The following is a 21,939-nucleotide window of genomic DNA, read 5'->3' as shown; positions in this document are numbered from 1 at the left end:
AAATTCAATATCCATTCATGATAAAAACACTCTACAAAGTATGTACACAGGCAACATTACTCAACATAATAAAGGCCACATATGACAGGCCCACAGCTAGTACCAACTCAACAATAAAAAGCTGAAACTTCTCTTCTAAGATCAGGAAAAGTCAAGGATGGCCATGCTCACCCTTTTGTTCACTTTAAGAGCTCCTTCAATTCCAAAAGACAACCCTGCCAGGTAGAGTACTCCTGGTTATAAGTTCTTGGTTTGTTTGTTTTTTTTCCTTTCAGCACTCTGAATATATCATGCCATTACCTTCTGTTCTGCAAAGTTTCTGCTGAAAAATCAGCTAACAGCCTTATGGGGGTTCCCTTGTACGTAACAAGTTGTTTTTCTCTTGCTGCTTTAAAAATTCTCTCTTTGACTTTTGACATTTTAATTACAATGTGTCTTTGTATGGGTCTCTCTGGGTTCATCTTATTTGGAACTATCTGTAGACCTGCATGTCTGTTTCCTTCTCCAGGTTAGGGAATTTTCTAGCCGTTACTTCTTTGTTAGTTTTTATGCCTCTTTTTTCTCTCTCCTCCTTCGAGGATTCCTATAATGCAAATGTTATTCTCCCTGATGTTATCCCACAGGTTCCTTAAGCTTTACTTTTTCAAAGTTTTTTTTTTCTTTTTCTTTTTCCTGCTCCGTCTGGGTGAATTGCATTGCCCTGTCTTCGAGGTCACTGATGAGTTCTGCTTCATCTGGTCTGCTGCTAAACCCCTCTAGTATATTTTGCAGCTCAGTTAGCACATTCTTCAGCTTTGTGACTTCTGTTTGGCACTTATATTTTCTCTCTTTGTTGAAGTTCTCACTGTGTCAATCTATTCTTCTCCCAAATTCCATCAGCATCTTTACAACCGTGACTTTAAACTCTTACCCACTAATAGATTACTTATCTCTATTTCAGTAAGGTCTTTTTCAGAAGTTCTGTCTTGTTCCTTCATTTGGAACACATTCCTCCATCTCATTTTTCCTGACTTTTTGTGTTTGTTTCTGTGTATTAACTGAAACAGCTACATCTCCCAGTCCTGAAGGAGTGACCTTGTGTAGGAGATGAACTTCATCATTCAACCTTGACCTAGGTCTTGGCTGTCTCTTGAACCTTTGTGACTGTCTAAGCAGACTGATTTAATCTTGAGAAGTTACAGTTGTTGAGGGCGTGCCAAGACCTGCCAGTGTTCCAGTGTGGGGATTTTAGTCAGTACCAAATTTCAGAACAGTTGAAAGCCAGATTCCTGGGCAGCAGCGTTTAAAGTACGGAAATATACAGTCTGTAGGGCTATAATTGTTAACCCTGCTGGCCTCTAGAGTAGGAGATCTGGAGGGGTCCCCTGGATAACAGTTGCAAAAATTGAGGCTTCAGACAACACTCTAAGCTCCTTTCTGGGAGGTATCACCAGGCTGTAGCAAGGCCAAGGGAGAGCACAGGACGGTGTCTCCCTGTGTTCCCTCAGAGTGCTTTGGTAGCCTCAAGATGCATGGCAAACCTGAAGCCTGTCCCTCAGGTTAAAGCTTCAGAACTTGTAAATAAGCCTTTTTTGCTGACAAACTGGAGTACATTTCAGTCAACTGTCTGTACAGCACCCTGGGCATGGGAGCCTGCCAAGAACAGTCTTTCCCATTGTTACAGTCCCATGGGGCCCTGGAACATAAAACCTCCTAGCCACCAGGGCCAGGGATCAAGGGGTGTCCCCTGTGTGGACTACACTTGCCCACAGCCTTAGTATGGCAGGGGAATAGCACTGGGGGCAGGGCACACCCACCATTGTTAGCAAGGCAGAGGGAGGCTGCTGTGTTTGTGAGTGTCCTCCTATGCCAGCATCACAGAGGGAGACTGCCAAAATGGTGCCCACCAGTGCCTCCATCCCCAGGGAAAGTCCCAACACGTCCCTGCCTCTCCAGATTCTTTTAAGATTCACAAACGAAATCTCCTCCACATATGGCCTAGGCACTTTTCAAATTGCAGCTTTTATGCTAGGTTCTGGGGCAAGTGAGTCCATATGCGAGCCCTTTAAAAAGGAGTTTCTCAGATCCTACAGTCCTTTGGATCCTACAGATGTAAGCCCCACTGGGGACTTGTCTCTCCAGTGCAGGTCTGAAGGGTTAGGATGCCTGATGTGGGTCACAAACCCCTTGCTCTTCAGATAAAAGCTCCCTATATTGGGTTGCCGCACTGGGGATGGGGTTTTTGGTGAGACCACATCTCTGTCTCCCTCATCTGTCTTGATGGGGCCCTTTTATCCTCTGTTGTGGAGGAACTCTTCAGCTAGCATTCAGTTCTTCTTCAGGGGGATTATTCCATATGTAGCTGTTGACGTGATGTGTCCTTGGGAAGGGGGGAGTTCCGGATCTTCCTAAACTGCCATCTTGGACCAGCCCCTGCCAGGTATTTTTCTAGATGCTTCGAATGCAGCATCTCATGTGGTCCTCAAAATAACACTATGAGATAATAACTCTAGTAATATCTCCACTTTTGAGGTGATAGGTCCATATGGGAATATTAACTGGTTAACAGAAGAGAGAATAATTTGGATGCTGTAAAGATCATCCAGACCTGAAATAAAGGGCTACAGTCAAGAATGGTGCCGGTGTGGCCAGAAAAGGAGAAAGGGAAGGAAATTCACATTTAGATAGGCTCCTTCACATTAGATAGCATTTGGGTGTTTCAAATGTATTTTCATTTATGGGGAAACATGAAAGAAAAACAGACATGCCTTCATTACTGATGGAATGGGGGAACCAGGGGTAAAGTGAAAGGAACTGTTCCAATGTTTCAAGCTTGAGCAACTGCAAAAAAAAAACCCTGAAAGTAACAGGACATGAGAAAGTGAAGCTGGTTTTAGGTAAGACAGTCTATGTAGTACTCTGGAGTTGCTGAACTTAAGATGTCAGAGGAACAACTTAACTGGAAATGTCCAATAGTTAACTAGAGCTTGCTGGTTAAAGACATAAGTGAAAACCTGCAGTTATTTCTGTAACAGTGGTAAGTGGAACTGTAAGAATATGTGAGAATTCTCTAAAGGAGAATTCAGAGAGACAAGGAATGCAAGCAAGATGCTGTAAAATTGTCTTTTAGATCTATTTCATCTGTAGTTCGCATAGATGTATAAGTGGTTTTGCTCCTATACCAAACCATCTGACAATGGAACATAAGCTGCAGAGCAGAAAGCAATCTCCTATTTTCCCCAAATCTACACATTTCAGGCTTTAAATAGACTGGAAGCATCTTGAATGGAAATATTTAAGATCTTAGAATCCTCAGGGTACTTGTATTTCTTGGTATTAACTTTATGATATTATCATTTCTCAAAACAAATATGACATGTGCAAATCTAAAGGGAGAATTTATATTTGATTCTTCTATGTAATGGCAACTTTGTAACAATTTCAATCCACTTCAAATCATCTAGTCTATAAAATATGATGTTTGGGGCTTGTCTGAATGTAACTTGGGCTTGGCAGAGTAGATGGAATACAGATAAAACAAAGTCGGCCATGGGTTGGTTTTTAAAGCTGGGTGATGCTTATACAAGAGTTCATCATACTATTCTCAAGATTTTGTATCAGGCTTGAAATTTTCCTTAATAAAACATTAAAAATCATCTAAACTAAACTATAATTCAAGTCTACCCTATCAAACTGCAAATAGTGTTCTGGTAATGAAGAAAATAGAAACAAAAAAGAAAAGTGCATTTTAAATGTAGTTTGACTACATAAATCTTTGTGTTAACTTAAAATTTTTATGAACAATAATAAAGAACAAATCCTTACCACTCCTATGCCTTCAAAAGCAAACACAGCAGTACCAAAAAAAAGTGGGTATTTTTTCCAACCAGCCACTATTGGAAGATTGTGGGGATTTGGCATATTCTGGAGAAAGAAAGAAAAAAACAAGAGAAGTTACATCTTTACCTATTTTAAACAATGTAAAACGTGACATCATGTACAATGTAAACAATGTAAAACGTGAAAGCGTGACATCATATACTTCTGAGCTTCACAATAACAAATGTATGTTATAAAAGTGAATAGTTCTTTCAATAAACACTTTAAGCACCTATGTTAAATGTAGCCAAGCTGTTAGAATTTCACTGCCAAAAGCCATTGTTTCCCTCATGCCCACACATTCCATCTGAGCTCAATGCTCCCGATTACCTGTTTCCACCTTCAAGTCCCAGGCTGTTCACACTGGGTATGGCTCCTGGCACAACAGGAAATAACATAAGCATACTCAGTCTGAACTGAGTGCCATATAGTCAGTTATCAACCACCGCTCATGGTGTCTAGCGAAATTCATTTTCTACTCTGTTTTGCTCTTTCCATCTCCAAGTCACCTGGTTCCTGATTTTGGCTTTCTACCTCATAACTCTGCTGCTTCCTCGTACAGGTCTCCTTCTTGATGCAGTGTCTTACACTTTAACCAGTCAGTTGCCATTACTCTTATTATTCATACATACTCCTTGACCCTGGCTTTGATTACTCAGCCCCAACCCACAGCCTTGTTCCAACTTTTGCCATCCGGAGACTCACAAACTGTACATCTTGTTCAAGATCTCTGGTTCCACAACGACTATATCTTCCAGCTATCCCAAGTCTGCTTCCTACTCTGTTTACCATCCTGTGTTCTCTGCCCTCCTTATTTGGAAGTGGAATTCAAGACCAAGAAAAGAGGATGAAAAAAATAACCTGAAGTGTAAAAGCACATGGATAATTTGGGTAATAAAGAGGTCTAGAATATCAGAAGCGTAGGGAGACTTGTGTGATATAATGGTTATCCATGATGGAAAATACAAGTTATGGTCAAAATGAAAGGGATATTTAAGTGTTTGGGTCATCTGAGAATACCTAACTGTTATTCAAGACTCACACTGTTCCCTCTACCTAAGGAACCACCTTTTCTGCTCCACTAATTCTTACATGTTCAGGTAAGGGGTCGTGAACTACAGAAAGCCTTATGAGATGTTCCTGCCTGTTCCCTTCCATCTTATGTACAATAAGAAAATGTCTACAGGTTTTAGAATTCAGGGCAGGGGGAATGAAACAGACCCATCATAACAGAGTTTGTGATAAATTGCCAATGGAGGTTTTAGGACAATTGCAACAGCAATATACAAAATGGATTGGCTCAGGAAAGACTAGAGCAGGCATTCTTGACCTTTTCTGAGTCCTCAGCCCCTTAGAGATGAAAGCTATACACTGCTCAGTAGAAGAATGCATATATACATACAGAGATGCTAAATCTTGCAAATAATTTTAAGGGATTTGCAGATCCCCTGAATCCCATCAACCAATGTTTTTTTAAGAATAGTCCTTGTAGGGTTAGGATCCCCAGACTTCAGACAATGAAATCAGCTGAGGCTGCCTACTTCAGACAGACAGGCTACAGATTAGTAGAGTGGCAGTGAATGGAAGTGGTGGCAGCAAAAACAGGTTCAGAAGTCAAAGAAAATTATAAAATTACATCTCGAGACTGGTTCAAATCTTACAAGAATAAAGAAAACACTAGTGAGTTCTTTGATTCCTGTTACACAGTGTACTGAGGCATTCCTAAATCTTACAACTCAATAGGGTAGGTATCACTATCTTCTGCAGCAGCGTTACAAAGCCCAGAAACAGATTTACCAAGATTCAAAACCAGGCCTGAAGACAAAGCCTGCGCTCTGTGTCACACACTTTGCCAGCTGAGCAGGAGCCCCAAGTTTACTGATTATCTCCTGTGTGCCACATGACGAAGTAGGGGTCTTCACACATCATTACTTTTACCTCCAAAGTGAACAAAGAATTAGTTATAAGAACCATAGGTTAAAAACGGTTAAAAACATGTTATACTTACCCTAACGACATACTGATAAATTATCACAAGACTGACAGCCATGGAAAGGTTGGCGAGGAATGAAAGCACAAACAGATTCTTTAGCTCACGAATGAAGACCAAAAGAATTATAAATGGAAGAAAGCAAAGCATATATATCCTTAGGTCAATACTTCTTCTCTCACATGGATTTGATGAATTGGTACTATTCAAAAGTAACACTTTACTCTCCAGGAATCCTTCATGAACCTACATAGGATTACCAGGAGAATAAGGAAGAGGGGGAGAAAAAAACTTTCATCAACTTATAAGTGACAAAATATCAAGAAATTACCTATACACTCTATGATAATTCCTTTACAATAAATGTTTATATTTTTTCAAGATATTCTAGCTTCCAGTGCTCGCTTCGGCAGCACATATACTAAAATTGGAAAGATATTCTAGCTTCCTAGAAATACATATTTATCAAATTTAAGGATAATTAAAATAGGATAATTCTTCTTTGCAAAACAACTTCTTTTATCATACTGTAAAAATAAAGTTCACTAGAAAATTATGAGGATTAATTTACCAATTTATTTTGAAGCTTTGTACTCATGATTCCAGCAAAGGCTCAACCTGCTTCTGAGATAATCAAAAGTGGATGTATACTTGCCTAGAATGACCATATTCTACTCCAGATATCCTACTCTGACTTACTCTCTTCAGAGAAGGTAACAAGCTCATATACCTCTTAGAAATGTACAGTAGTCAAGATAAAGTTTAGAAATCATAGCCTAACTTTAAAGCTGTTTTATAAAACAACTGTTTATAAATTATCATCACTATCAAAGGGGTGCCTGGCTGGCTCAGGCAGTTAGAGCATATGACTCTTGATCTTAGGGTTGAGTTCAGGTTCCATGTTGGGTATAGATATTACTTAAAAATAAAATCTTTTAAATAAATAAATAATCATCACTATCAATACATGCATGGCCATGTGCTAGATGTAGATAAATTTTTGCTAGAGCAAAAAACTTCAATAAATCAATTTTACCTTCAAATTAATTCAGCCACTTCTATATACCAACATTCAGTGTTGAAGAGTTACAGTAATTTATAGGTTCCACATATTAAAACTTGTCTCATTCAATTAATCACATAATCCAACTTATTAAAACAAAAATGAAATTATGCAGGACTCTACAAACACTCTTACAAACTCACAGCAGAGGTATATAATATTATAATTTAAATGCTAGGGAAAATCTATTTGCCCACAAACACTCTACACCCTCCTTTGAACACAATGACATTATCAAGTCTCTAGATACTTAAATTCTTAAGAACAAGATCCTATAATAATAATAGGGAGCATTTTTTGAGTACTGAACTAAATATATACAACATCTCATCTAATCCTCAAAACAACTGTCTGAGATGGGTAGCAGTATTAATGTCAACTTATAGTTGAGGAAACTGAGGTTTAAAGAAGGGCCTTAAAAAAAACCTTACATAATATCAAGCCAGTAAGTGGTAGTTCTAGGATCCAAACCCGGCAGGAGACACTAGAATTTAGCTTATGACTGCTGCATGTTAACTGGACCAAAATACTGCAATTCGGAAAGGGGAGGCCCCTTGCTCAACTAGCCACCTGCCCTCTACTTTGACATCTCTCTCTCTAAATATAATAAGTATTAAGAGGCCCATTAAGTCAGATGTTTAGAACAAAATTATAATATGATTAACAATTCAACTGTTTCCTATATACTATATAGAAACAAAATTATATAGAAGTATAATTCTATACTTCTAATTTGTGATAAACAATGTTTAGTATCACTACAAATGTACACATCACCTTAAACTGCAGGCAATGTATTTACTAGTTTTAAGTTAGATAGGCAATTTGTAACTTGTACTGGACTAACAAACTCTCAGGTTATACCATGAACCATTTAAGAAATGCATACCTCACATTTATCTTGTAATTGGCCATCAAAACTTTGTATTTTAATTTTTTTTTTTTTTTTTTGAGAGAGAGAGAGAGAGAGAGAGAGGGAGAGAGTGCGCGCAAGCAGGGGAGGAGCAGAGAGAGAGGGAGACACAGAACCCAAAACAGGCTCTAGGCTCTGAGCTGTCAGCACAGAACGTGATGCGGGCCTTAAACCCACAGACCATGAGACCACGACCTGACCCAAAGTCAGTCGCTCAATCAACTGAGCCACCCAGGCGCCCCCAAAACTTTCTATTTGAGGATCTGAAATTAGAAGCAAAATTGGTAATTCACATTACTTGGCTTTTAAAAACATATTTTATTTGTTGACTCATTTTCCCAGTAACAAAATTATTTACAGCCAAATGCTTCTGTATCAAAGAAGTACCACCCATAATCAGATTAGATAATGATCAACATTAAGCTCTAACAAGGATACCTGGCAAGAGAAAATCAGTTATATAATCAATTTTAAAAAGGGTTGTTTGAATGGTGAGATGGCTGGGAACATGAAATTAATTCTACCACAAATATCTCATAATAATTTAGTATTCTTTGCCAGAAAAATGATTATAAAAATCATCAGGATTAAAAAATAAAATAAAGTGTACATACATACCCAGAGCAAGATTCAGGTAAACATTTGAGTCCTTTGGTGCCCTCTAGAGACAGATATTGGCTATCTAATAGGACTTCCTATGATCTCACATGTTTACCAAAATGCAAAACACTGAAATAAATATTATAAAATAAAATTACTAAATTCAGTTGTTTCCATTTAAAGCTTAAATTTACTAAAATCTACTACTTATTAATTTTCAATGATTCAGTAATTTAATGGTTAAAATTCCAAAGGTAGATTATGTTCTTCAGCAAAGTTAAAATAAATACAAAATTAAAAAGCCTTAACACCCTATATTTGTGTACTGCTTTACATTTTGCAAAGGCTTTCACAAACCTTTTGTCACCTGAGCCTCATGATAAGTTTAGGAGGAACAATGGGAGATTTTGTTATTATTCCCATTTCACATATAAGGAAACTGAGGCTTGACCAGGGATAAGGAGATCTTGCCCAATGTGTGATTTAAAACTGAGAGAGAAGCAATTTGAATGTGGATATTCTGTCTTTAAAATACACGGTCTTAAGTATCACTATATCTTTTTTCCTCTTAATATCCCTTCCTCACTCTTCATTCCCGAAAACACTATTTTATCTACCTGAAATGTTCTAGAGTATCTTCGAGTAGGAACAGAGGGGAGCTACAATAACCACAATGGATTAAATCATTGGAGGTACTATCCATTCATTTTCTCCTGCCAATTGTCCACAATGACTTAATGGGACCAAAAACAGTCCTGTGGCAGTCAGAGTAGGAGGTTCACACATCTGTATGGCAACTAACCCCTTACTTCTCTGATCTGATAAAATATGGCAACTTTGATTTTATGTAGATTAATGTGGTAATAAACTTACAGTTTTTAACTCTAACAATAGTAATTGGTAACGTATAATCAACCAGTGTGTCTACTCTTGGAGACTGCTATAAAATGTGAGAGAACAGATCTGCAGAGAGTGAAAATCTCTGATGCGACTGTTTCAATAACCATCTGTCTGCTCTGCTGAGGTGAAGTGTTCACCATTGCTTTCAACTTTTCTCAAGTCTGCGTATCTTTTACCATGTTGCTTTTTATAGCTCAAAGGACTTTCATTGTTCCATCTATAGCAGGCATTCTTCTCCCAGAGAGTCACTTTTTCTGCCTGGTCTTCTCAGAACATGTGCAAATGAGTTAAATTCTTCCATTCAACTTTGGAAGCAACTGATAATATTTCATAGGAGAAAGTCACCAACCCTAAGCTTATAGACATTTGTTGTATGCATTTACATACTCTATGTCATGTGCACACACACGCACAACTAAAATCAGATAAGGTCCTGTCCAGTGATGAACAATTAACATAATGGGTGGCACCAGTGTGTCATAGACCTAGTTCTCAGTTTAATCTGCATGACTTAGGGCACACTGCTCATGCTTTGTGAGATTTAGTTTACACATTCAAAAAATGAGCATTGTACATGACAGAGTAGTGGTAAAAACTAAATGAAAAACTAAATGAAAAATGCAATACTTTATTAATATAAGATTATTAGGCATTGCTAGCATTATTCTTAAATTCACATCAAGTTTGTGGTGGCTCTCTTAGAACATAATAGAAAAGATACATGACTACCATGTTGTATAATCCTGGAAAAGGATCATTTTTCATCGTATTCTACATAAATGACTGGTAAGATGGTATGTCTTATCAGTTCTTGACAACAGATAGTCTCTTGCCTGAGTCAGTAGTCAAAAGAATATGCAACTTGTGGAATTAAATACTTGTAAGTCAAAAGCACACTGTCTAATGAGTAATGCTAACGAAAGCATCTACTCTCCCATTTGTAAGGAAGGGTTGACTCCGTGAGCCTTTCCAACATTAAAAATCTAAGCTAGGGGCTTTAGCAAATTATGGCCCAAACACCAGATCCAGCCTACCACCTAAATTCTTGAAATAAAGTTTTAATGGAATATTGCCATATATATTTGTTACTATCATTATTGTCTATGGCTAAGTCAAGAAGACCATATGACCTGCAAAACTGGAAATACTTATTATCTGGACCTTTCCAGAAAATTTGTCATTCCTGGTCTAAATATAAAATGAAGCATACTTTATACTTGAAAAAGTGAGTCAAATACATACTTATATATCTACATATAGGTTCTTTAGAAAACATATTCATATCATTTTGCATTAAAATACCTACAAGTACTGTATCTTACTATGTAAGATGTCTACTATTGTACAATGCACATATGGATAGTTAATAAACGTTATTGATTAAAATAATGATTAAAGCAGAACAGGGTGTAATGTACTTGTTACAAGTTAAAGCGCATAAAGAAATGTATTTTGGCGTTGTTTTGATAGGGGAGCTTTTTTATTTCAGTGCTTTGCATGTTTGTTCAAATTGACAGTCTCTACCAAGACTGCAAACCACTTCCTTTAAAAGTGAACCCTTAAAATATGGAGAGAATTACAGAACACTACACATTTTTTGACATGGTATCTTTTTAGACAATAGCAATAATTACTGGATTTTAGTAATGCCCTCTTTTTACTTCACTTTTTAGGTTGCTGGCTAAACCATATATGTTTACTTATAAAAAATTAATTTAAAAATATGCTTCCAAAACATCTGTGTATCTGCTTTTGAGACCTAAATTTCAAGTATGTAAGAATCAGTCAAATTATGTCCAGTTCTGATCTGACATAGCAAACATTATTGATATACAATGGCAAGAAAAGTAAAATCAACAACAGCAGCAGAAAATCCAACTTACAAAAAAGAAGACTAAAGGAAAATTTACAAAGGAACATGCTTTATGAAAGCAACACATTTTCATATTCACCATGGTTTACTCAAAGGAAATATGATGCCAAAACTATGGAATGGGAAGAAACTGATCTCCATAACTGAAGAGAAATACTTACTTGTTTTACATTTTCAGCTAAGAAGACAATATAAACACTACAGAATCCCAGCTGTGTTATCACCAGAAAAAAGTCAACCACACTCCTGAAAAGAGATACCCACAAATAAATATCAATAAGAGCTGCTGATATATTAATATATTTTTCTCTTTTTAAACTATTTGAAAACATTTTATCATAGCTTATATTCTTGTCATTTCCTTAAATAAAATAAGTAAATAAAATTTACTTCCTCAAAGACCACACATTTGCTATCAGTACGTGAACTAGTGAAGTATTACTCACCAAAAGGATGTTCCATTCAGCTAAAAGGCCAACATTTCCCTATCATTTATTTCTGAAATTCAACAGTCTGACTATATGCTTATAAAATGATTTCATGAAAAAATTTCATCTTTTAGATCAAGCCTATCTCCTCTACTTCTTGAGCTTTTTCTGATTAACCCAGTGTATTTCCCAGCTCTCTTGGCTTCATGTCATTTGCAAATGTGATGAGTGAGCATGCTCTCCACTATCCAAATCACTAATAAGAACATGAAATGGGAGAGGACTGGGGGTGTGGCCCTAAATCATAAACCAAAGACTTATCCAGTAGCTTAGCTCTGAGTAAGCTCCAGTAGTATCCCTTAATCAGATAGCTTAAGAAAATTCCAGCTACAGGGGCACCTGGGTGGCTCAGTCGGTTAAGCATCGGCTCAGGTCATGATCTCAGGGTTCATGAAATGGAGCTCTCCATCGGGTTCCACACTAACAGGGGTGCAAGCTGCTTGGGATTCTCTCTGTCCCTCTCCCTCTCCCACTCATGATCTCTCTCAAAATAAATGAACAAACATTAAAAAGAGAGAGGGAGAAAGAGAGAGAGAGAGAGAGAGAGAGAGAGAGAGAGAGAATTCCAACTACATAAAATAGTGTACGAAGTGAGAAAGGGATGCCACCAGTTAAATTTGCATAGTTTGGGTACTGTGTTTAATCAAGTCATAAATCTGCCAGCATATTATTAATATGCAGCCCATACGTCTCTATTTTGTCCAGGGAATGATGAGTAACTACAATAGCATTCACCTACTAATTCATTGTAGTCTTTGCTTGACAATCAATGTCAAGTTGTCAAACAATCTGGTCTACAAGTCTACAGACTTTCCTTCTCTCATTTGAAATTGGATGGGTCCTTGCTTATTTTCATTCTTGCCATAACTATAGCTCTCATGGTTCTTCAGGGATCTCCTTATTGTAAAGAATCTTACTACCCTGAAATGAATTCAAGTTTCTTCTTTCTGATGAATTACGTTTAATTATGTTTAAGTATTCCCCTAAGATCTTTTCATCCACCTTGGATTTTAGCATCTTACCAACAATCATTCCAGCCACATCTACCTGAAAGTCATTCTTCTTGACAGAAAAAACAGACAAAGCTGTCTCTACTCCGGGGCAGAAGAAGGAAGAAGATAGGATTCTGGGGCAAATCCTAGGGCTTTTAGTCTGCTTTCCTCCTTCTACTTGGCATATCAAGAACTCTGAGAAGCTCATAAATAAATTGAACTTCCTGCAAATTCCCAGAAAGGTCATATTTAACCATAAACTCTACTAGCACTCCACTGTTCTTTTCCTTCTTTTAATTTCCACAGCACATATCATTTGTACCACTGTCAGCATTTTGTTGATTACCTATGCCTATTTTTCCAGTCCTGTTTTCAGCTGGCTTTGATCAGCCATGTCTACCAATGATGAAGTTACATTTAAATGATAAGATAGCAAAATAAGAGTATGCTAAAATACACACTTCAAATGTTCTATGAGCATGAAAGCCAAACACCACAATTTTATCTAAAATAATGAGACTGCAACATTTTTCTTGCTTTTTCTCCTTTCCTCAAAAATAATATTAACATGACTATATCATAGGTTAGCCAGATGCTTTATAAATATCATTTTATTTAAAATACTATGATAATCCTGGGGCACCTGGGTGGCTCAGTCAGCTAAGCATCTGACTTCGGCTCAGGTCATGATCTCACGGCTGTGGGTTCGAGCCCCTCATTGGGCTCTGTGCAGGCAGCTCAGAGCCTGGAGCCTGCTTCAGATTCTGTGTCTCCCTCTCTCTCTGCCCCTCCCCTGCTCACACTCTGTGTCTCTCTCCTTCAAAAATAAATAAACATTAAAAAAAAAATTTTAAATACTATGATAATCCTATGAAGTAAGTATCACCATAAACTCATCTGATAATGTGAAAACTAAAACAAAATGATAAATCATTTGATTCAGTTCATAAAACTGAAAAATGGCAGAGTTGAGATTTGAACCCAAGCCTGTCTAACTCTAAAGATTATGTTTATCCCCCCAGCTTTATCACGCTTCTATTCACGTATCCTGTCAACTTAAAACACTTGAAAAGTAATGTGATTTTGATAACCAGATACTAGAAACATAGTAAGTGCTTACCGTCCCCATGCTGCTTGCTTCTGAAGACAACTCCAAGGACTTACTTCCATAGCAAAACTCACGGTGTCACTATAACCCAATGTTGACTTTTTAAACCTGCAATTTAAGGACGTACATGCACATGAAAAAGGCAAATTTTAAGTTGGTCCGTAAATCCAACCCTTGAAAAGAACATCAAATACTAGAAAATAATAAATGTAAGGGTATACACTGACAGAGGAGCTTTTGAGATTTCAAGATCTGCACACCCTAAGATATGTCTCATGAAATTTTAAGTCTTTTTACTAATATATTAGCTTTTATCCACTGTTAAAAGTTTATAAATTTGGAGAAGTCATATGACATAAATATTTGTGCTTCACTGATTTAAATATTTAAATTACCTAAAAACATCAACTACATTGTTCAAGCCTATTCATTCTTAGAAGAGCATTATTTTATGCATCTGCACAGGGCTTTACAACATATTTACACATAAACTATCTTATCTAATACTTAGCCCCATGAGGTAGCTATTATTTCCCTATGTTCTCTTTCCCACTTTTTTTCAAGTATCATTATTATTTAAAGATGATAAATGACTTGCTCAAAGTTTTAAGGACATTTAACAACAACAACAAAAAGAGTTAAAATCAGAATATTAGTTTATTAGAATAGGCAATATTTATTTTTAAAAAAGTCCACTGTGCAGTAGAAGCATTTCATGATACAAAAATAAAGAAAAAGAATATTATTTTATTGACTATTTACCAACCCACATAACAGCAAAGAACACCAAAGGCACTATACCCTAAAATGAAATCCAAACAAATTAAGGACCATTACTCTATAACTAAAAGAGTGCTGGGGCCTCCATTTCCTCCAGGTCTTTCCTGATTTTTTTTTTTATTCATATGAAAAGAAATCATTCCATTTCACTAGTAAGGTTATCATTTAAGAGGAATAAATATATTCTGACCAGATTTCAATCACAGGAAATATCTTTTCACATATTTATTATTTTAGACTTGTCTATATAACAGGTTAGAGAAAATCAATTATTAGTTGTAAAGCACAGTTAAGACTATGTAATGTTTTAAATCAATACATAGCTTTAAAATAAATAAAATACACTTAACAAATTTACATTTACCTCTGACACAGAAAGTGACTGCACCGTACCAAAATGTGCATACAGTGAACAGAAATAATTCCTATAAATACGAGGCTGATTGGTCCAAGCTGTGGGGGGAAAATGTATAAGGTTTAAATATTTAAGTTTAACAGAAATTAAATTGCCTTATAAGGAATGAGCCAATGGACTACTCTTTTGTGGAAACAAATTTTGTTGGGCAAAATAGTCATTTGCATAAAGGAAAATTCATAAACTTGATACTGAAAGAATTTCAGCAATACTTACAACAAGGACATAGGACTTCATCTCATCAGCTTGCCTATCCAAACCCATGAATACAGAGCATAGCTATGCAATAAGCTAGGATAGCATACAACATCACAGTTAACCTCAGATGGCAAGTCTATGACCATCTGTCCCACCATTATAATTAAATGCAACTATGAATCACCATCTGAATGACCAGAAAGCACTATGCCAATCTGGGATGGTGCTTTTTGAGCACTTACTTTGTGTGAGGAGTATGCCAAGAAAAAGATTATTTAAAAAAGTGGTACATAAAAAATTACAAGTATTTGTTTACTAAAACCAAAGTAATGCCTGGGTTATTGAGAACCCAACAAAATATTGTCAAAACTTATTTTTATAATCAGAAATTTATACGTCTCTCTAAATTAGGGTGGACAACATCAACTGCAGGGAAAGGTGGCAGTTAAAACTGTTCTTAGAAAACTGGTAAGGGTTTAAGACTCTGAAAAAGGTTAAATATAATTTCATTACTTCATAGGTGAATTCTCCCTTCCTGAGAGTCTCTGCAATTACAATAATTAGTTATAATAATACTTTACATATTTGTTTTCAAAACATAGTTATTCCTTTTCTTAACTGTTAACTCTTTAAATCTGAAAACTAGATTTCATTCTCCATTTTAAAAACTATAAAATTTCACCAATACAAACAAGCTACTCTATAAATACATCTCTTGATATGAGTACACTGCTTAAATCTCTGAAAAATCCAAAAGAATAATAAGATATAACCATACTTGGAAAAATCAAATACTATTTTAGGATCTTTCTGTCAAATGCTATAAATAAATAATTAAGCAGAGATTAAAAGAGTAATTAATTCTCATTTTTTATTAAATGTTACTATTATTGTTCACCCAATATTATCAATACAAACTCACTGTCACCTGAACAGATTATGTGTGAACAGGCCAGAAGTTAGCCTGCAATTTTGCTGTAATCAAGACTGATAACTGTAATTTAGCTAGAGGTCACGAAGAGAAGTCTTACCACTATGCCTGCGTTTTTTATTGCCAGTGGAAGCCCTAAAAGGCCAGTTCCAATATTTCCTTTAAGAAGATGCATAAGAGTTTGCACAAACCTGAAAAGTAAAAGTTGTAAGATTTAAACATTTTAGGAAAAAAGCTAATAAAAATCACATGATCATTGTTTTAGCATTGGAAGGGAACCGAAAATTAATCTAGGCAAAGAATCAAATAGCACTCCACTCAACCAGAAGTTGAATTGGCCAGATATCGTATTTGGTTCAAGTCCTATCTTTGCCATTTAAAAGCAGAACATGGAAAATTATATGGAGACTAAACTAGATATTTGAGTGAAAATATTTTTGTACATATTAAAGAAATACAGAAAAGGTAATTTTCTCCTAAGATTCTTTGCTGCTATGACATTCAGAACAATACTGAAGATTATATATGGCTAGGCTGATGAGACAAAGCAATTTATTGACACTGACTACTGTCATCATGGTATATGTGATCTATGATTATCAACCTAACAGGGGCTTAATTAAAAGAAAAATCACACAAGTTTTAAAACTATGCGTATCATCAGGTAAGACAAATACTAATTAACATTTAGACACCGAGTACTCCCTAAGGTATTTTACCTAAGTTTCCAGGAGGCATTTGAAGGAAGTCTCTTGACCAAGAAAAAATAAACTAGGAAGAATAGCCCAAATTTTAAACTTATAAAACAAACATGCTTGCCTAATTTTTTTTTAGTTCATGCTGTTCTTTTATGATCACTTAAAATGTAACTTTGCTTAACAGTTAAATTACTATTACTGTAAGAACTTACTCACATCTATTAATGATGACAAAATAACAAAAAAGGGTTCTAAAAGGTTCCACTGCTTTCTTACCACCACTTTGTTTCACATCATTAACTCAGCATAAAAAAAGTGTTTACTACCCTTAACCGCCTAATTCCTAACTCCTAACTATTTCAGAAGCCACTGCCCTTAAAATTTCTATTCCTTTCAATCAGATCTCCCTTCTTGCAGGATGCATAGCATTTAACAAGTATTGCGGCAATACATATCAATTGCAGCAATTCCCACACATGGCTCTGTATTTTAGATGTATCTCTTCTTCCCCAAACAGACTATAAACACCTTGAGGGTGGGGACAATATCTGACTCATCCGTGTGTCTTCTGTAGTATCTAGAAAAGTGCTTTACCTATAGATTACAAAATAGACACTGAATGAAAAGAAAAGGACACATGTAACCCGTAATACTTACGAAATACCCTCTTGATCATTAAGCTGGTAATGCTTCTGAACAGGCAGCAGCTCTTGCTCATGCTCCTCATCTGATGTCCCATCAAAATTCTGCTCATTTATTAAGGGCCTCATTACATCCATATCTTTAAAAAGAAAAGCAGAGTGCTTCACTATGATTTTTTTTTTTAATTTTTTTTAACGTTTATTTATTTTTGAGACAGAGAGAGACAGAGCATGAAGGGGGGAGGGTCAGACAGAGGGAGACACAGAATCGGAAGCAGGCTCCAGGCTCTGAGCTGTCAGCACAGAGCCCGACGCGGGGCTCGAACTCACGGACCGCGAGATCGTGACCTGAGCCGAAGTCGGACGCCCAACCGACCGAGCCACCCAGGCGCCCCTCTTCACTATGATTTTAAAAACTGAGTTAAAGTGGTAATAAATGAATTTTTAAAACAAAGACATACCGCTTGTACCCATCTTTACTATTTCCACTCTGACTTAATTCACATAAATACTTTTGAGTTTTAGTATATTTAAAAAACAACTGGACTTATTTGCTGGATATTCTGTTTGGACTAAGCAGTGCAGAGTGAAAAGCTTAAGTATTCAATACAAAACTTTTTCTGCTTTGTCCACATGAGGTTTATAGCAAATGATCCCAGAACTATGAGATGAAAAAAAATGTAATCAAATGATTTTGTGTCTCTTCTCTTCAAATCATATTGTATCATAAACAGCAATCATATTTTTAAATACTTTAAGTTATAAAGCCATTCCAATTTTTAAAATTTAGTATCAAAATGTACTCTTATATCTAACAGTTTTTAGCATGACTGAGGATGACAACTCTAGAACAAGATTTTTAAAATAAAGTTTATTTATTCTGAGAGAGAGGGAAAGAGAGCATGTACATGCACACACAGAAGAGGCGGGAGAGAGAGGGAGAATTCCAAGCAGGCTCCATGTGCTGTCAGCGCAGAGCCTGCCGCAGGGCTGGAACTCACAGACCATGAGATTATGACCTGAGCTGAAATCAAGAGTCAGACACTTTGAGCCACCCAGATGCCCCTGAAGTATAGGATAGTTAAAAGAAATGAAAAGTTGCTTCCTTCAAATAAACACAATAAACCTATGAAACAGAGAACTGGGGTAACATAAATAATTCAGTTAGGAATGACAGTCATATAATTTAAGTTTTTTTTATTTTGGAATAATTTAAAGCTTACATTAAATTTGCAAGAATGGTACCAAAAAAAAAAACCCCTCCTATGTACCCTTTCCAGACTTACCAATTTTTAACATTTTGCCATGTTTGCCTTTTGTTTATCACTTTTTATGAACTATCTGAGAGCAGGTTACATATATCAAAGCCCCTTACCCTAAAGTTAGCATGTACTCTCTAGGAACAAGAAGACGTTCTTGAATATTCACATTACAGTTATTAAACTCAGTTTAATATTGGTGCAATACTTTAAAGACTTATATATACAATTGGTAATATTAAATGCTTTCTGTCTGTCCTCTGCCAAAGTGTTCTCAATCATTCCTTGGCTGGAAGAAGTTCATTCTTTTGTGGACTGTGTATCACAATGACCCGCAGGACTTGAGAAAACACAAATTGATGTACCTCGCTCCAAAGCTTCTGATTCAGCAGGCCTGGGGTGGGTCTGAGAATATGCATTTCTAAGTTCCCAGGTAATTCTGAAGTTTCTGGTCTGGGAACCACACTTTGAGAACCACTGCTCTACTACATTCTCTAGGAAGAGCTCCTGGACACAGTATTTCCTAAGTTCTAGCATGCTTTAAACTGCTTTTCCACAGCCTTGCTATGAAGGACAGCTTGACAGAACACCTCTGGCTTACACATTATATCTTTGAGTTTCTTGAAAATGCTGCTCCACTCTTGCCTTGCTTTATAGGCTACTCTAGAGAAGTCTGATGACAAACTAATTTTCTGAGCCATTACATACTTTGTCCCTTTTGCTTGAGGTCCTGAGGAATTTTTGCCTTTAAGATCTAATGGTTTTACTATGATATGTCTTCAGTTTAAGCATTTTGAGTCAATTTTCCCAGGGACACGGTGGGCTTTTTTGATTATGTAGATTTTGGCTTTCTTATTTCTGGACACTTTTCTTGGATTAATATCTGTTTAGTTCAAATATTTTGTTTTTCTTCTTTAGAGATTCCAATTATATGTCAAATCTCCTTTGCCTGTCTTCCATTTCAACCACTTTTTGTTTGACCCTTTTGATGTCTTTAACTCATTTAAATTCTTCTTTGAAATTCAATGACTCTATTAAATTTTCATTTCAATATGTTCTCCCTTGGACACCTTGTACTCTATTATTTATTTATGATTTTTCCTACTGCTAGGCATTTCATGGACAGGGATCCTAATTTGAAAGTAGTGCCTTCTGTTAGCAGGATGAAGTTCAATTTATGTAATGGATGATGTTCACTGACTGGGGTTATAGGGAGCAACTGGTATCTTTCTGGTTCTCTTTCATTTCTGAAGGATATTCAGTCCCCTACCTGCCCCCTGCCCCTTACTTCCTTCTTTTTTTTCACCTCCAGGTATCAGAGGGACATCTAGATTGCTCCTTTTATCTCCTTCTCCTCCAGAAGCAATGTTTTGCCAAGGTTACTATACTTCTAGACCTCCAATCCCCTCTCCTCTTTTCCAGAGATTCTAAAGAACCCTCCCCACTTTCACTGCTTGCAGCAGCAACAGGTACTCTGAATTTTGCTGTTTATTTTTCTGCTTATAGAAAATTTGAGGTTTGTGGTATCTTGGTCTCCTACTAATGCTAAAAGAGTAACTTCATGAATGGTTTACGTGTGCTCCTTTTTGAATTAACAGGTTTTTAAGGGAGGACATGTAGAGATTAGGATTTAGGCAGCCTTCATTATCCCAGTACCAAATGGAACTCATTACAACAGTTTTTCGTAAGAGTAAAGTTATACTTTAAGATACTGGAAGATGTGTTAGCTTTGTAATATATATTTTTGTAATACATTTTGAAATCAGGAAGTATGATCACTTTGTTCTTCTTTTTCAAGATTGTTTTGGGTATTGGGGATTTTTTGTAATGAAAATAGTATGATATTGGCATAAAGCTAGGCTTATAGACCACTGAAACTAAATGGAGAACCCAGAAATAAATCTATGTATATATGGTCAACTGATCTTTGGCAATGGTGCCAGGAATACACAATGGAGAAAATCTCTTCAACAAATAGTCGTGGGAAAACTGAATATACACATGCACAAGAAGGAAAGTGGATCTTTGTCTCAATCTATACACAAAAATCAATTTAAAATATATTAAAGACTTAAATACTTGAAAAAGCCTCAGACATTGGTTTTGGCAATGATTTCATGGATATGACACCAGAAGCACAGGCAACAAAAGCAAAAATAGGCAAGAGGGCCTACATCAAACTAAAAAGCTTCTATACAAGAAAAGAAACAATCAACATAGTGAAAAGCCAACCTACAGAATGGGAAAGAATATTTGCCAACTTTGCAAACTATATATTTGATAAAGGGCTAATTTCCACAATATATAAGAAACTCCTACAACTCAAGAGCAAAAAACCTAGTGATCAGATTAGTAAATCGGCTAAAGATCAGAACAAAGATGATACACAAATGGCCAATGGATTCATGAAAAGATGTTCAATGTCACTAATCATCAGAAAAATGAAAATTAAAACCACAATGAATGTCACTTTACACCTATTAGGGTGGTCATTATAAAAACAAATAAAAAGGTGGGGCACCGGGATAGCTTAGTAGGTTAAGCGTCCAACTCTTGATTTCAGCTCAAGTCATGATTATCATGTTTCATTGGACTGACCTCCACATCAGCTCTGTGCTGACAGCATGGAGCCTGATTGGGATTCTCTTCCTCTCTCTCTCTCTCTCTCTCTCTCTCTCTCTCTCTCTCCCTCCCCCTCTGCCCTCCCTGCTCATGCTCATTCTCTCTCTCAAAATAAACTTAAAAAAAAAAAGGCAACAAATATTGGTGAGAATGTGGCAAAACTGGAATCCTTCTACATAGTTGGTAGGAATGCAAAATGTTATAGTTGTGAAGGAAAACAGTACAGAGATTCCTCAAAAAATTAAAAACGGAAGTACCATATGACTCAGTCCCACTTCTGAGAATTTACCCATAAGCACTGAAATCAGGAGCTTGAAGAGATGTTAATACTCCTGTGCTCACGTTAGTGCTACTCACAACAGCCAGCATGTGGAAACAACATGCACTGACAGAGAAATGGATAAAGAAAATAGGATATATACACACCATGGAATATTATTTAGCCTTAAAAAAGAAATTCTTTAATATGCAAAACATGGATGAACCTTGAAGACATTATACTAAATGAAATAGGCTAGTCACAGTTCAAATACCACCCAATTCCACCTATTTATGGAATTTAAAATAGCCGAACTCATAGAAACAAAGACTAGAGTGGTAGTTGCCAGCC

At 36.4% G+C, this 21,939-nt stretch overlaps 1 protein-coding gene across 2 annotated transcripts in view; it reads right to left on the bottom strand.

Moving 5' to 3' along the window:
• The window catches only part of SLC36A4 (solute carrier family 36 member 4), a 50,955-nt gene that overhangs the window by 21,469 nt on the left and 7,547 nt on the right, over positions 1–21,939 (bottom strand). The window contains exons 2-8 of one of the 2 annotated variants that reach the window (XM_058687499.1): positions 17,465–17,588; positions 16,210–16,300; positions 14,930–15,018; positions 13,798–13,893; positions 11,359–11,443; positions 5,867–6,094; positions 3,805–3,903 (exon numbers count right to left, since the gene is read on the bottom strand). In XM_058687499.1, coding sequence (XP_058543482.1) covers positions 3,805–3,903; positions 5,867–6,094; positions 11,359–11,443; positions 13,798–13,893; positions 14,930–15,018; positions 16,210–16,300; positions 17,465–17,588 — 812 coding nt within the window. Of the gene's footprint in view, positions 1–3,804; positions 3,904–5,866; positions 6,095–11,358; positions 11,444–13,797; positions 13,894–14,929; positions 15,019–16,209; positions 16,301–17,464; positions 17,589–21,939 lie in introns of those variants that run through there. The other variant, XM_058687500.1, reaches the window with a different exon arrangement.

This window comes from Neofelis nebulosa, chromosome 10, assembly GCF_028018385.1.
Source record: "Neofelis nebulosa isolate mNeoNeb1 chromosome 10, mNeoNeb1.pri, whole genome shotgun sequence".
Classification (NCBI taxonomy): Eukaryota; Metazoa; Chordata; class Mammalia; order Carnivora; family Felidae; genus Neofelis; species Neofelis nebulosa.
Note: the sequence above shows the minus strand (reverse complement) of the source record. Positions and strands in the feature narration are given on the sequence as shown.